Source organism: Gastrolobium bilobum, unplaced genomic scaffold, assembly GCF_033153095.1.
Source record: "Gastrolobium bilobum isolate Gb01-03AN ecotype WA unplaced genomic scaffold, APGP_CSIRO_Gbil_v1 utg3866, whole genome shotgun sequence".
NCBI classification, from domain to species: Eukaryota; Viridiplantae; Streptophyta; class Magnoliopsida; order Fabales; family Fabaceae; genus Gastrolobium; species Gastrolobium bilobum.
Window position 1 is genome coordinate 37,967 of NW_026895681.1, and position 15,191 is coordinate 53,157.

The 15,191-nt window shown below is 31.0% G+C and overlaps 1 protein-coding gene across 1 annotated transcript; it reads right to left on the reverse strand.

The window, feature by feature from the left end:
* Positions 1–6,874: 6,874 nt before the first annotated feature.
* Positions 6,875–12,011, reverse strand: LOC133289398 (mitochondrial phosphate carrier protein 3, mitochondrial-like). The gene is made up of 6 exons (XM_061487320.1): positions 11,633–12,011; positions 9,090–9,451; positions 8,913–8,956; positions 7,607–7,821; positions 7,364–7,488; positions 6,875–7,264 (listed from the first exon to the last, which is right to left on the reverse strand). The coding sequence occupies exons 1-6, from the start codon at positions 11,900–11,902 to the stop codon at positions 7,207–7,209; spliced, it is 1,074 nt and encodes a 357-aa protein (XP_061343304.1). The 5' UTR covers positions 11,903–12,011; the 3' UTR covers positions 6,875–7,206.
* Between the last annotated feature and the right edge of the window lie 3,180 nt (positions 12,012–15,191).

Below are 15,191 nucleotides of genomic sequence, written 5' to 3' on the forward strand. Positions count from 1 at the left end.
TTTTTTTTTTTTAAAAAGCCGTGGGGCTCACTTTTCTGTCTCAGCTGTAGATAACAACACTATCTACGGCTGCTGCAGAAATGTTAAGCCCATATATATATATATATATATATATATCGGGTCTAAAAACAAAATTTGGCTTCTACTGCTAGAGGCAAGCTAAAGGGATACCAACGTAGAGTGTTAGCTGTTTACAAAAAAGCAAAACAAATTTATTTTGTAAGGGCTTCAATCGTTCTTCTATTCTCTTTTAGAGAGAAAAACAGTGAGTAATACAATTATTTCTCGTTGATCTATAAATACTGTTCATACTAATTTGTTGTAAGGGGATGCTTCTTCCTTGCATATTTTTCTATTTGAGTGAATTTTGAGCAATGTTGTCAGGTAAATATAGATTGTTAGTTCATTTTCCTGATCTGAAGTATTATTATTTTTTATTTTTGAACATGCTCAAAAAATGTTTGAAAGGAGGTTTTAGTCACCAATTCTCTTTAAAGAATTCTTACCGACAAATACGAGTTCTTAAGTGTGAATTCCTCCTTGAAATCATGGTGTTGAAAGCATATATCTATAGGGAGTTATTAATCTTATGTTACATAAAATATATATTTTATGTGGATGAAATAAAGTTGTGGGGTCCACAATTTTAAAAAAAAGAAAAAAGAAAAAGAAAAAATGGGCACAAGATTTTATGAGTATACAACATAAAATAGTTATCTTATGTAACATAAGACAATTATTTTTCATATTGTATAACAAAATGGAATGCTGACATGTAGGGGATGACATAATCAATCGCCTGTTAGAGATTAAAGTTCATGTTTATTGGATAAAATTGATGAATATATCAAATAACGATTATATCTTTTAAATACCCCCATCGTCTTTCGTTTCTTGCCTCGGTTTTAAATAAAAAAATTTGGAGTCTTACTTGTCCTTGTGTCTTCTCTTCAAATACATGTTTATGTTCATTTGCTTGTAGTTAGTTAAACCTTATGATTATACAAATATCCAAAAAAAAAACCTTATGATTATACTATATGGAGCGAGAGTGTGTGTATATGAGAGTTTGCAACCACTACATGAGATTAGGGCATGCTTTTAAATATTTTCCATTTATCTTGAAAATTGCTTGCAAAGCATATAAACATGTTAACAAGCCTAGGTCAAGACTTTTATTTTTAAATATAAGTCAGACTAGACTTATACTTTGTGCTTACACAAGGCTAACAGATCAGACAAGTTATAAAGTATTTTACAAAGGTATTAGCTATTTAAGTCAAAGTCCAGCTCAACCCAACCTATTTACACCACTAAATACTAGAATACGTAGTGTTGAATGTTATGCACCACCTATTTTGTATAAAACATTATAAAACTTGTTCATGTGAAATGGAAATCGGTTTGATTGTACATAAAACTAGGGGGGTAAATGGGCCGAGCGGCTTGTCAAGGGCTCAAGGCTTAGCTTGCTTTAAGTTTGGTTTGACCTGACTTGTTTAATAAATAGAACGAGCTCAAGCTTTAAAAAAAGCTTATTTAGCAAACAAGCCCAAGCCTAATTTAACGAGGCTTGGCTTGGAAGCTCGTGAGCTGGCTGATATATTATTACAATAAATAATATTTTTATATCATTAAATCATTAACCTTATTTTTTTAACCCAATTTTTTTTACTGTTGTCTTTAACTCCATAAGCAACTGACCAAACTCAGGTACTCTTTCTCTATTCTTCTTTGAAGATTATAATATAATAAGCTTTGGAGTTTGGACAGTTTATTATATTAGCAGTGAAGTCGTCGCAGGTTTTGTGTGTGTGTGTGTGTGTGTGTTCTTATCTGCATTGCAAGTGGTGTCGCTCGCATATTCTCTTGGTTTATTAAGTCATGATGAGATGGATCAATGTTTAAGAAAAAATTGCGGAACTTATTATTCGATCTTAAAATATATGTGGACTGAATGTGTTTTATGATTGTTTTTTCTCTGTCAAAGAAATAGAGAATTTGATGCATTTATAGTCTCAACATTTGGATATATGCGAGTTTGGAAAAAATACATTTTATAATTATAAATGAGCCAAACCAAGCTCAAACTAAGCCTTTAAATTTTTTTATAAACAAGTCGAGCCAAGCCTAGAATTTAGCTCGTGCCAAATTAATGAGTCAAGCCAAGTTCAAAATATTTTTTTGTAGGCTTAACTCGTTTAAACTAAAGCTTGGCTCGGCTCAACTCATTTACACCCTTATAGAACTAATTCGGTTAGTTTGTAACTAATTTTCTTGTTTTGGGTTTAAATTGGAGTGAGCAACTCGGATCCTATATAAATCCACTTCATGAGTATGTTAAATTGTTGAATAATTAGCTTCACTTGCGGGTAGGGTGAAGGACCTTCCACAAATCTTATTTCCGGTTGTAAATGCATAGATAATTTGTGGCCTGTGGGTATGTTGCATATTCTGTGTCGTTGTGTTGTTGCTTTGATAACACATTGAAGCATTTGTAGTCCAAGATTGTTTCTTGGGTCTTGATAGCATTCACCCTATGCACAATTTTGATTTAGAATGTGGATCTGGTTTGAATTTTTGTTGCTTTCAACAAGGTGTATTTTGATATGGATGCTCATACTTTCATAAATCATTTGGGGTGATTTTTGTGATCTCCGTTTATGGTTTTATTTAGAAACGCAATTATTGCAAATAAGGAGAAGAATTCATTTACAAATTTTTTTTTACAAATTTTTACAAATTACACTATGTACTTCCGGAAGTACATAGTGTAACCTAGTGTATTTCAGAGAGTACATAATCTAGTTTGTAAACAAAAAGTTTGTAAATATAACTGTTCCAAAAAATGTGTAGTTTGTAAGAGTTTATAAACAAAAAATTTATAAATATAAATTATATAATATAACTATCTCCAAATTTTTGGGGATGGTTATATTTACAAACTTTTTATTTACAAACTACACTATGTACTCTCGAAAGTACACTAGGTTATACTATATATTTCAGAAGTACACAGTGTAATTTGCAAAATTTTATAAAAAAAGTTTATAAACGGATCATTCCCCTAATTAAAAAACCAAAATATTTAATGCATATAAGAAAAGTAATTTGTGTTGAGGCTTTCTTTTGATTTTTTTATTACTATTATTTGTTCGCTCTTTGACATCATTCTATCTTGATAAACAAAAAATGAAAACACAAATTGCTTTTAAACTCATGCAATGACTTACCATGTTGTACGGTTTTCCAACCTCAAATAGTATATGTTATGAGGGTTTTCGTATAGGCACCCTGTCCTAAACCTTATGTGATATGGGCTTAATTCTTTTTATGAAAATTCTAAAGACTGAAAATGTAAAATGTAATATTCTGGACGTGAATGAGGGCCGAGAGTAGATAGTCTTTTAGCACGTGGGTTGAACTGTATTACCACTCAAAATCACATTGCCTAGAGTCCACACCCGCTAAGGTAAGAGGACTGTGACAATATGCTTCTGACAGGCTTCCAGTGAGAAATGTACATGAATGAATCGAATCAACACCAATGAGAGAGATCCATAGGCTATGCAAGTATGGAACTGTACAGTTGAGGATGACTTAAAAGATTAAATATATATCTATATTAACAAGATGCATATACTTTTTGGTAGCCCATAACTTAAGAACTCCAGTAATTCTAAGATGGATGACTTATTAAGAAGTTTCTCAAGAAGTGTGTGAATGACGATAAAGCGAAGTTGAAAAGTCTTGAGTTGGTTTGTGGGGAGATTCATTGACCCTGCATGTGGCCGGACGTTACAAGTGCTACATAATTTTTTCGAATTTTCAATCAATATAGTGATATACAACATTAATGTGTGCTTGTCATCTTAAGTGTTGTATCTTCGCTGGCGAAAAATCTAATACACTATGGGAGTAAATATATCTAGAAAATAGGAGTGTGCCACATAAGCTACAATTATATTGGAGAGAGAAACAAAAAAAATAACTTTTATACTTTACACTATGTACTACGTGTAGTACATAGTGTAAAATTGATGTCACACCCAATTTTCAGTGCTACCATACTCAAGATGCGCTCCTTCGCTAGGGTCTTCACCTAGCAGTGGAGAAGAAATGTAGTGCTCCTGGCCCATAAAATTTGGGGTGCTCCTTCTCACAAAACAGGGGGGCAAAATGGGAAAAGAAAAAAAATGAGAGGGGTAAAAATGGAAGAAAAAATTTACTCATGTGAGAAGGACCACCAAATAATAAAATGGGTCTGGATCACTTAATTATTTTTCCTAGCAGTGCTACCTTAGACTCCATCTGATATTTTTTTCTTACAATTCTTTTTTTGTTTTAAAATCATTAGTCAATAATTTTCGTTTTATTTTGAAATAAAATAATAAAAAAATCAATTTACTTTGTTTCATGTGTTGTTCCATTTAAATTATATAAAAAATAAAAAATTTAAGATTCAATTATTTGAATTTTTTATTCATCTCTTTAAAAAAGATAATAACTTAATATTTTACAAATTTCATTTCGTTCTATATCTCCCATTTATTATAAGAGAAAATTAAATATATTTTAAAATTTATTAACAATTTGGACAATTAACTTAAGGTGATCATTTTTAAATGCATGTACTAGAGGCGCATTAAGATTAAGTTTTCATCTTTTTTCTCTACACAATCATATTCCCTAACCTTGATTTAAAATTTTAAAAAGCTAGTTTTGTTAAATAAAAGGGTGTTCTACTTTTTCCCTACTCAAATAAAATTTGTGGTAACTCCAACATTTTGAAATTTAAATTTTTTGGGTTGTTACAACAATGACAATTGTATTTTTTTTTGAAACAAATTGAAATCAGATAGCTTTCAAAGTATGCGCTCTTTGGTCACTGATTATTCTAGATGATATGTAGATCAAAATGATTTTCAAAACACAACCAACAAAGTGGACCAAAATGTATGCAATGCTCAATGTATGCTCTCAATCAACCTTATAAACATGACGATTAGATAGTACCTTATATGCATGGCCTTAAAACCTTACACAAAGTGGACCAAGAAGTATCAACTTGTTATAAATTCAATGTCAACTATAATAACCAAAATAATTAAATTAAATATTAGAAATTATTTAATGGTCAAAAGAAGTTGATTAGACGAAGAATTCAATTTTTTTTAAGTCAAGTCACTTTTCAAGGCAAACTGATATTTGCTAATTAGATATTTTGACTAAAAGTCAAAAGTCATCAAATAGTCACAAAAGCATTTCCAATCTCTTCAAATTTCATCTCCACCGTAAAGTCTCTTTCTCAATGGCCAAACCTTGCCTTCTCCATGGCCAAACTTTTCCAATCTCTTCAAATTTCATCTCCATCGTAAAGTCTCTTTCTTCATGGCCAAACCTTGCCTTCTCTTAATGCTTGAATACCCACTTTTGATTCAGCCATAAAAATGGCTATTTCCCCTTCATGAAAGTTGTTAAGCTATCTATAGAAAGTAAAACCCACCTATCATTTTTCAACCTAGAAACTTTGTATAGGAAGAAAACCCACTTTGGTGTTGGTGTAAGAAGAGAGTTTCAACTTCTAACCTTATTTGATGCTTGTTAGATTTTCTTTTGATTGTTCCTTTGTGATTGTAGTTGAAATTCACTCATCTTGTTGATTTATTGTCATCCAAACTTTATTGATATGAGGTCATCAAATTTTTTTCTTTGAATGCAAATGGTTCACATATTGTTGTAACAATTTACAATATTTGATTATGGGCATAATATTATAATAAGTAAATACTATTTTGGGTACCTAACAAAAAATACGATCCCATTTTAGTCCTTTACGAAAAAAAAAATAGTCACTTGCTCCCTATAAAATTCAATGTGGATCCATTTTAGTCCTTTTGAGAGACTAATATTGGTCTTTTTTGAATTTGTGAGGGAGCACGATTTTAACTAAATGGGTCCACTTTGAATTTGTTAGGGACGTCAAGACTAATTTTTTTTTATAAGAAACTAAAGTGGGAACCGTGTTTTTTGTTAGGGACCCAAAAGAGTATTTGCTCTATTATAATTTTATCCGATCTCACATTGTCATACACTTGATTTCTTAAGAAATTGAATTTAATATTTTAAGGATTTTATTATGTTCATTCAATAAAAACTAATATAATAAAGGAAATTCCTTATATATATTAATAAATAATATGATATAATGTACGCTAGTACCATAAATATATAATTAGCACTTGTAATCTTTTCTGAACAATGGGTTAATTAGAGACCGCTAGGTGTAGTTGCAAACTAGTTTAAAAGAAGCTATGCTGAGAGTGAGTGAAAAAGGACCGGCATGTGGAATTTGAAAGTAATTCTTATGCTAGTGGAGAATATAAAACAAATAGACATGTGACAGAATGAATGAAAAAATAAAATAAAATTACGAGTAACAAGATAAAAGGTGTCACCACTAAAGCTCTTTGGATATAAATATAATGCGGGCCATTCTTTGTCAAAAATTATTACTGGTGTGACAATTAATTAATTAGTTACACCATAAACCTTGGTTAAAGTGGTATCATCTCTTTTGAAAATAATGATTCTAAGCTCACAAAGGTCGTTTTGCTTCACTTTAACTTACCTTTTTCCTTCACACATCAGGTCTTTTTTTCTTTTCTTTTTTAAATAATACATGGAAAGAAAGCAAAACAACAATAAACAAAAGTTAAAAAAACAAAAAATAGATGGATCAACACAAATATATCACAACGGGTAGTGTACATAAATTTTGTAATTCCAATTTTGCACTACTTTCTTTATAGATACCTTAAAAAACACTCGCTATATTTACTTTCACAAACAAACAATTACAAAAGTAGTGTGAGTACTTTGATATATAAATATTTTTTTATGGCAATTACTTTATATTTTCAGTATATATTATTACAAAAAAATAATTAGTTTTTTTTTTTTTTTTTTTTTCGTTTTCCCTCCCATGCTCTGGGAGCCATGTAAAGGAGAAAAAAACCTACCTATAACAAAAAAAAAAAATAGAAAAAAATAATAATAACTATTTAGATTATTCAAAATTCTCACTCAAGCAACTTCACCATTCCTCTGTTTAATCACGGTCCTCATTTTCTGGTTTTCTTAGTTCCTGAAACAAACAATTAAGTGTTCATCTTGCTTCCTTGGACATTTTACACCTTTGCAAGCTTAAGTAGCTGAAGCGTGAGCAGGAACAGCAGCAGGAGCAACACCACCAGTGGTTGGCCTAATAAGGAAAAAAGAATTTCATTATTACATCCAAATGAAGAACATTTATATAAACCAAACAACATAAGAGAAGCATATAGCAATTGTATAAACTTACAGCCCCACAAAAACTTTGAATGAATCATAAATTCCCCATTGAGTTCCAGTGAGAGTTCCAATCATGAAAATACGTAGAGGGAGACCACGGGTAAATAGACCCCACAATCCAAGATTCTTTACAGCCTGCATTACATAGTAGACAACATAAAAATAAAATAAAAAATAAAATCTTGTCAAATGTAGCTATGTAAATAAAATACCAAACACAGCATTAAAAATTTACATCAAATCTTGCACTTACATCACCAATTGTTGCCCCTTTGGAATTGTTAAGGAAAGAGACAATGTTATCAGCAGGATGAGACACAACTGCACATAATATACCAGCTATATATCCACCAGCAAAACTCACACCAAGTTGCAAAGTGTTACTGCATTCATCTTTTGGTGTGGGAATAGCATGCTTATAGATCATCTCAACAATGTTCTCATAAGAAGCAAACTTCATCATTGTATCTGCAAAGAAAAACATTATCACATTCTATTCTGGTTTTATTATCATATAACAAATCTTTTGGCTTCCGTTAAAATCATCTTCCAATTCCCTTTACAATTTCTAACTTCTTATCAGTATTATATTAAGTATATATGCATCCGAAATCAACAATAAATGACAACTGATTTGCAATTTTCCAAACGTGTTGTTATAAAGAAAAGCACAAAGGGTCATTGATAAATTTTCTACAATGACAAGTTAATAGCAAAAAGAAAAGAAACTACAGAGACTCTTGACAAGCTTTCAGACTCTTCATAAACAGAATTTCTTAAATTTCACAAGTTACTCTATTGTTTTACTAACTAAATAGAAGAATGACTAACACTAAAATAAAAGCCTGCAGGATTTTAATTACATAAAAGAACAGAAGCTACAGTTATCAAATTAGGACTTGGAACTGCAGCATGTTTTATACAATATCCAGCCATTAAGTTTTATATATATATATGTTATGGGTTATATTTAAACCAAATTCCTACACACACATAACAAAGGTGGGTGGATCTCTATTTTTTTTTTCTTCAATTATTTGTGGGTCCCTCTTATAATTTTGTTTCACTAACATAAGATAACTCATCTCCAATAAGATAAGAAAAACATTTCCCATATGTTATCCCCTGTGAAACCATAGGAATAAAGGGAAAAGCTAAAGTTAGTGATCAACTGGCTGAATGAGCAGCAGGAAAAGACAAGTAATGTGAAACCCAATGAAAAATTGAGTTCCAAATTAGAGATGTAATATACAATCATTCAAGTACTTTTACTTAATAACTTAAACTTTTGGGAAGATGATTCGTGATCGGATACTAAATAATCAAATGGTCTAGACTATATGTGCACTATCTGTACTCAATGGCCAAAAGAGATATAATATAAAACTATTCATTTGTCTTCACCAAACAACTTAAATATTTTGAAGATTTAGTTCGTGACAAAGCATCAGTTGGCAACCAAAGTAAGACATGTTGAGCAACACATTACACATAAGCAGCCAATTCATCAAGAAGGAATAATATAGTGCAAATAAAAAAGTTTAAGATGGGCAACTTACATGGAACCTGTCTTCCCCACAAAGGCACAATTCCCTTGTACAGCCTGAAATCATAGAACATTTAATTAAATGCTTATCCTTAGTATATAGCATGAGTAGCATGTACAATTCCACACCACCTTCTACCAAAACATTGGAACAGTTAAATTAACAATATTTATAAAATTATAAGCATACCCTGAGACTCCTTCAGATTTAACCAATTTGGGTAACCCATCAGCAAGGCCTCTAGCAAAACCAGGTTGAGTTTGAACTCTGATCTTGACGGCCTCAAAGGGGCAAAGAGCAACATCAGCAATTAACTCGGAAGATGCAGAACCAGCAAGGTAGATTAAGGTCTTGTACTTGGTTGCATATTCCGGGCCAGCAATATCAGAATAGTATTTCTTAAAGTACTCATAGAATCCATATTTCAAGGCACCTTGTGCGCTGTAACCCAGATATGTAGGTGCCCATCCCCGGAAAAAGCCCCTAAGTCCTTGCTCCTTAAGCAAAACTCCAAATCCAGAGGATATGTTCTTGTACTTCACAGGGTCAATCTGAAATTTGATAAAACTAACTAAAATGTTAAATAACAAACCAAGTAGCAACGGAGTTGAATCAAATAACATTAAGCGTTTTATAACGTATGAAAAGTGATTCGGTAATGTTATATAGATTCGTTCTGTGTGGGTAATTTTTTTTTTTTTAAGTGTGGGCTCCACAAAATATTATGTGTGTAAAAAAATTTGTTGTGTCATGTTAAATAACAAATGCAAACCCCATGACATAAAACAATTAATTTAATTTTGGGAAATACTAATACTATGTTATAAGGAGACTAATATCTCACGCCGTATACACAAAGTATGTGAGGTCTACATATTTATTTATTTTTTATTTTTTTTAAAATAGTGCATCTCACATATTTTGTGCTTATGATATGAAATAATTTCCTATGAGATTAATATTTCTCTTTAATTTTATTAAAAATGTAATATAAAATCATTCCTATATGTTTACGTTAGTCGCCATAATTATTTATGACTTAATGGATCCTTTGATGCAGTGCGATCTAGGATTTTTTGTGCAGCAGACGAAATTATATGTATTTTAGAATTCAATAGCAAAAGAAAAATAATTTTTATGAAGGGTGTAAAATGATATTTAATGTAAAAGACTTACTCATCACATAAAATATGGCTCATAGCTATAATGACCCTGTTTTGGGTTGGTACTTGCAAGAGTTTCATATTTTATTTTAACTTAAACATATTATGGTAAAAATCTCCATCATTAATTAAAATATCAATGATTATGATTTTTGATGACCAAATCTGTAAAATAGAATAAAGCAAATGTACATTTTGATTGTCAATAGTTGATTTATAAATGAATAACTAAGATTTTTTTAGATTGCATGATCACGCCATAATACGACATTAGGGCATATTTGGTGCATAGTATAGGATAAAGTTTGATAATATAAGACTTGATAGTATAAGATCTGATTGTATAAGACCTGATTAAATTTGAATACTATCCAGTGTTTGGTATGATATTGTATAAGATAATATCCTTCAATATTTTAAAAATTAATATATTAAAAAATTTATTTTAATATATAAATAGTGAAATGATATATTAGTTCTTGAGAATTGTACTTGTAAGCAATATTAATACATCAACCCCTTATCAGGCATAATCCACCACTCTTAGGCCGGATTAAGTTATACATCACTTTGATGTATAAAGGGATCCTGCTGTATAAGCTTATACTATACGATGGTCACACCAAACAACTGAATATGTCATAATGTATAGTACAAGCTTATACTATCAGGCCTTATACATCACACCAAACATGCCCTGAGACCCTACTTATGTCACGGTATCATAGACTATGTAACTAACCATCTTTTAATAAAAAGTTTAAGGGAAAACTTCACCAATGCCCCTGTGGTTTGCTTCAGAATCACCTATGCCCCTGTGATTTTTTTTCTATCTCATATGCCCCTGTGGTTTGCAAAAGGGTATGTTCTTTATCACATATGCCCCTGTGATTTTTTATTTTTTACAAAGTACAGGGGCATATGTGATAAAAAAATCACAGGAGCATAGATAATTCTGAAGCCAACCACAGAGACATTGATAAACTTTTCCCAAAGTTTAATTAGTATAAAATGAATAAGGAATAATATTTTTCCTCCAAGATAAAAGTTAGTGGGGCTCGTCAAGAGAGGAAACAAAAATGAGTTACACCTACACTTTTATAGGAATACAAGAAATTAAAGTCAGGGGATATTATATTTATAAATTTTTTATTTATAAATTATTATATTTTATTGGTAAGATATTCTTAAATAAAGTTTTACTCGTAAGATATAATATAATTTGTAAGTTTGTAGAAAAAGAAAATTTATCAACATAATCCTCCTCATAAAGCTATATGAATGAAAAATATTAATCCCAATAAATAAATTTATATTATAGAAGATAAATTTATTTCTTAGACATGTAAAAATATATAAAGTCCATGTGAAGTCATATAAAGAAAAAATAAAAAGAAAAAAGATGAACCCCACATCTTACATATGTTTATAGGAAATAACTTTATTTTCCTTCCAGAAATTAAACTCAAATAAACACATAAGTTTTCAGCCCTTCAAAACCAAAAACAATTGTGTGTGTATATATAATATAAAATTATTAATATGTTATTAAGGGTGGAAGAGTCGAACCTGCATATTACATTTGAGAACGTCAAGAGGTGTAATGCCCATGTGAGTGAGGCCACAACAGAGGCTTCCACCAACGGTGCAAGCTGCATAGTAGGCCGGCGAGAACATCTGGATTTTGCCAGGCTCGCTCGGAGCTGGAATCATGAAGTTTGAATTCGAAGGTGGCGGCGAAGATGCCGCCACGGGGATGGCAGAGTTCGCCACCATCTTCTTCTGTTGTGAGGACGAGTAGAGGAACTTTGGGATCAGAGAATTGTCTGAAAGGGCCATGAAGGAATGGAAATGGAAGTGGGGAAATGACAATGAAACAACAGTCTGAGAAAGTTTCGAAGAAAGCAAGGAAAGAGGAAGGGTCTCTCCTTTCTCCCAATTCCTTGGACTGGAGCCAAAACGGTTCTTTGATGATGGTTCTGTTTTTTGAATGAAACAATTTTCAGTCGTCGCGGGTTTTATACCAGAAAGTTTCTGGAGCTTGACAATTTTGAATGAAACAAAATGTCCATTAACCAATACAATTAAAGATGCTCGGTCTTGGGAGTCTTCGCGGCAGCTTGACAATTTCTTTTTTTTTTTGGAAATAGTTCATCGCTTCGCGATTAGTCCGATTTGGGGCGGGTCCAGAATTCCAAAAGTGGTATTGGGGAGGTTCGAACACATGCCCTCACCCCACCTGCTCAGCTCCCATGCGCCAACTGAGCTACCACCATTTGGTAGCTTGACAATTTCTTTAAAACAGTGAAAAGAATTATTGGAAATTTCTGTTTCTAATAATATTTTTGTTTTGGTAAATAATAATATTTTTTTTATACTGACTTAATTACCTATTCAATTTTTCAAGAATAATCACAAGTTGGGTAATTAAAATTACTTGTTTCTTCAATAAAAATGTATTTGGTTAAAATTAAATTTAAATTCTTTCCCTACCTATTCAGTTTGTATTATCAACTCAAATACACCAATTGAGTATTACTTGTCCCTTTCGAAAAATTGTATTTGGTGAGAATTGAACTCACATTTTTTTTATATCTTCATCGCTTGAAGTGACTAATTAATTAATTTTATTAAACGAGATAAAACCACATGTTGTTCAATTTCACTGGTTAAGCTGAAACGACCCGTAGTACTGAATTCACGGTTTGGAGATCGTTTCAAATAATTCAGATACAATTAATTTTTATCAAAATAACACTGATACTTAAAAAAAAAGAATTTTACTCAATTTATACTTAATTTTAAAATTAATAATAATCCAAATACAATTTCCATTAATCGAAAGAACCATTTTACTCATTTTTAACAGTTTCTCTCAATTTTTAAATATTCTATTTGTACTTTATTCGTTATGTTCATTTTTTGTCTATTATAAATTAGAAAAATATTTGTCATTTTAAATAACATAAAGTTATGTCATTTTAAGATAGAGATAGACACATAATAATTTTTTATTTAAGTTTTTTTTAAAAAAAAAACCAATCAAATTCTCTCCCATGATTTTCATCTCTCTCCTAAGATGACATAATTTGTGTCATTTAAAATGACAAACATCAAACCCATTATAAATTAAATTCTACTTATTTTTTTACTTACAAAGGAGGCATAGCATCTCACATGGAAAATAAAAGAATAGACCAATATAAAGGTAAAACTATTTTAATGAAAGAAAAATGCTAATCAATGCGAAACTGAATTTGTAAATTGTTACGGATGAGACGTTGAAAAAAATCCAAGGCATGCATGCATTTAGAGTGAATTAACGTGAATCCCACATTCTTTCTAACATATGCTTACAATATGGTGTCACATATTTGGACATTCGATTTTTGAAAAAATTTAGAACTGTTAATAATAAATCCAATCTTAGAACTAAGTAATTTCTAAACGACTTTATGGCTTCTAGTCTTGGCTCTGCTCTATTACCTTAACATTTGATTAAATTTGAATGTAATTTCAAAATTGATTTGGAATATATTTTGATGTTCCCTGGTAAAAAAAGAGAATTTTTTGATAATCTTTTTTTACAAAAAAAAGTACACATTAAATAAGAAAATAACATGCTGAATAATAAAAACAATTTTTTTAAGGAATTTATATTTCTCAGAAAAAATTATCTCTTACATACACATAAAAGTGTGTAGTCTTATGTGGATCTATGAGAAAAGAAGAAAGAGAAAAAAAAATATCTCATATATTTTTATGTGTAGAAGATAATACAACATGAAAAACACTAATCTATTTTTTAAATATATAACTTTTATTAGTTAATTCATAGTTTTTAAAATTAGATTCTTGACATTTAACATAATTAATACAGCCGTTCCTTTTTTAAGTGGATCTCTTATTCTTGGAGAGCAAGATCGAAGAAAAGTGAAGTTGGTCAAACAGATTACGTGTCAACATTGAATTGTTGTGCATCCGTAACTAGATACGTCATATGTTGGGAGATGTTAACGTGATTGGCATTTTTCCAGCTCCATACGGTTGACTGGTCATATCTTTGAAAGATCAACCTTCACCTTTTCTTTTTCTGACCTGCAATTTCAGGAGTGCTTTCCATCAGAATTGTTACGAATTCACTATTAATTTTTAAAATAATATACTAATTCAATTCAAGATTAAAATCACATTAAGGTATTTACAAAAAAAAAAAAAAAAAAAATCACATGAAGGAAAATATTAGTATGAATATTTAATATTAAAATCTCATTAAATATTTATTTAGGAAAAGATGACTTTAATCATTTATGGTTATTGTTTGATTTGGTGGATTAAAGATTGATGTAGCATTTTAGTGGCCGACGGTATCTACGGAAGAGACAATTGTGGGTAGTTCGTATCATTATACATGATCAAGGCCAAGAGAAATAAAAGAAGGGTGATGTGAGTAAGGAGCTAGGGTTTTAGATGTGTACCTGTGAAGTGAAACCTCCATTTTATAGATGGTTCCTTAATTGTGGTAGGTTTTGGTTTGAATCCCACGCCCAGCATGAAGCCTATTATGCGGGTTCATAACAATTGCCCTGTCTAATAGTCAAAGAGTTTGGGCTGCTGGGCTATAGTGTGTGGCCTATTACCATATATTTTCATTCTAGAATCCTGTATAGGTGTCACGTAGGATTCAATTGTAACAAACTTTTCCTCCTTCTCCTTCTTTCTGTGTTCAGTAGTTTTATATATATATAATGACATACATGTAAAGTTCTGAGTATCTTCAATAATACAAGATGAATTTTCTTTCTCTTTCTGTTTTCTTTTTTTGTTTCTCAAGTAATATGGTATCAGTAGAAATTTAGCCCTCTTCATGGCTCGTGGTTCCAATAATGCTGCTAGTTCTCGTTCTGCTACTACTTCTTCAGTTTTATCATCTTCTGCATCCATGGAGGATTCAAGTAGTTCTTATTTTTTAAGTAGTGGTGATAATCCTGGTCTCACTCTCATCACTCATGTTCTTCTTGGATCTAATTTTCATTCTTGGAGTCGCGCTATGATGATTGCATTATCAGCGAAGAACAAATTGGTTTTCATTGATGGATCTCTTCCACGGCCTATTTCTGATGATCTC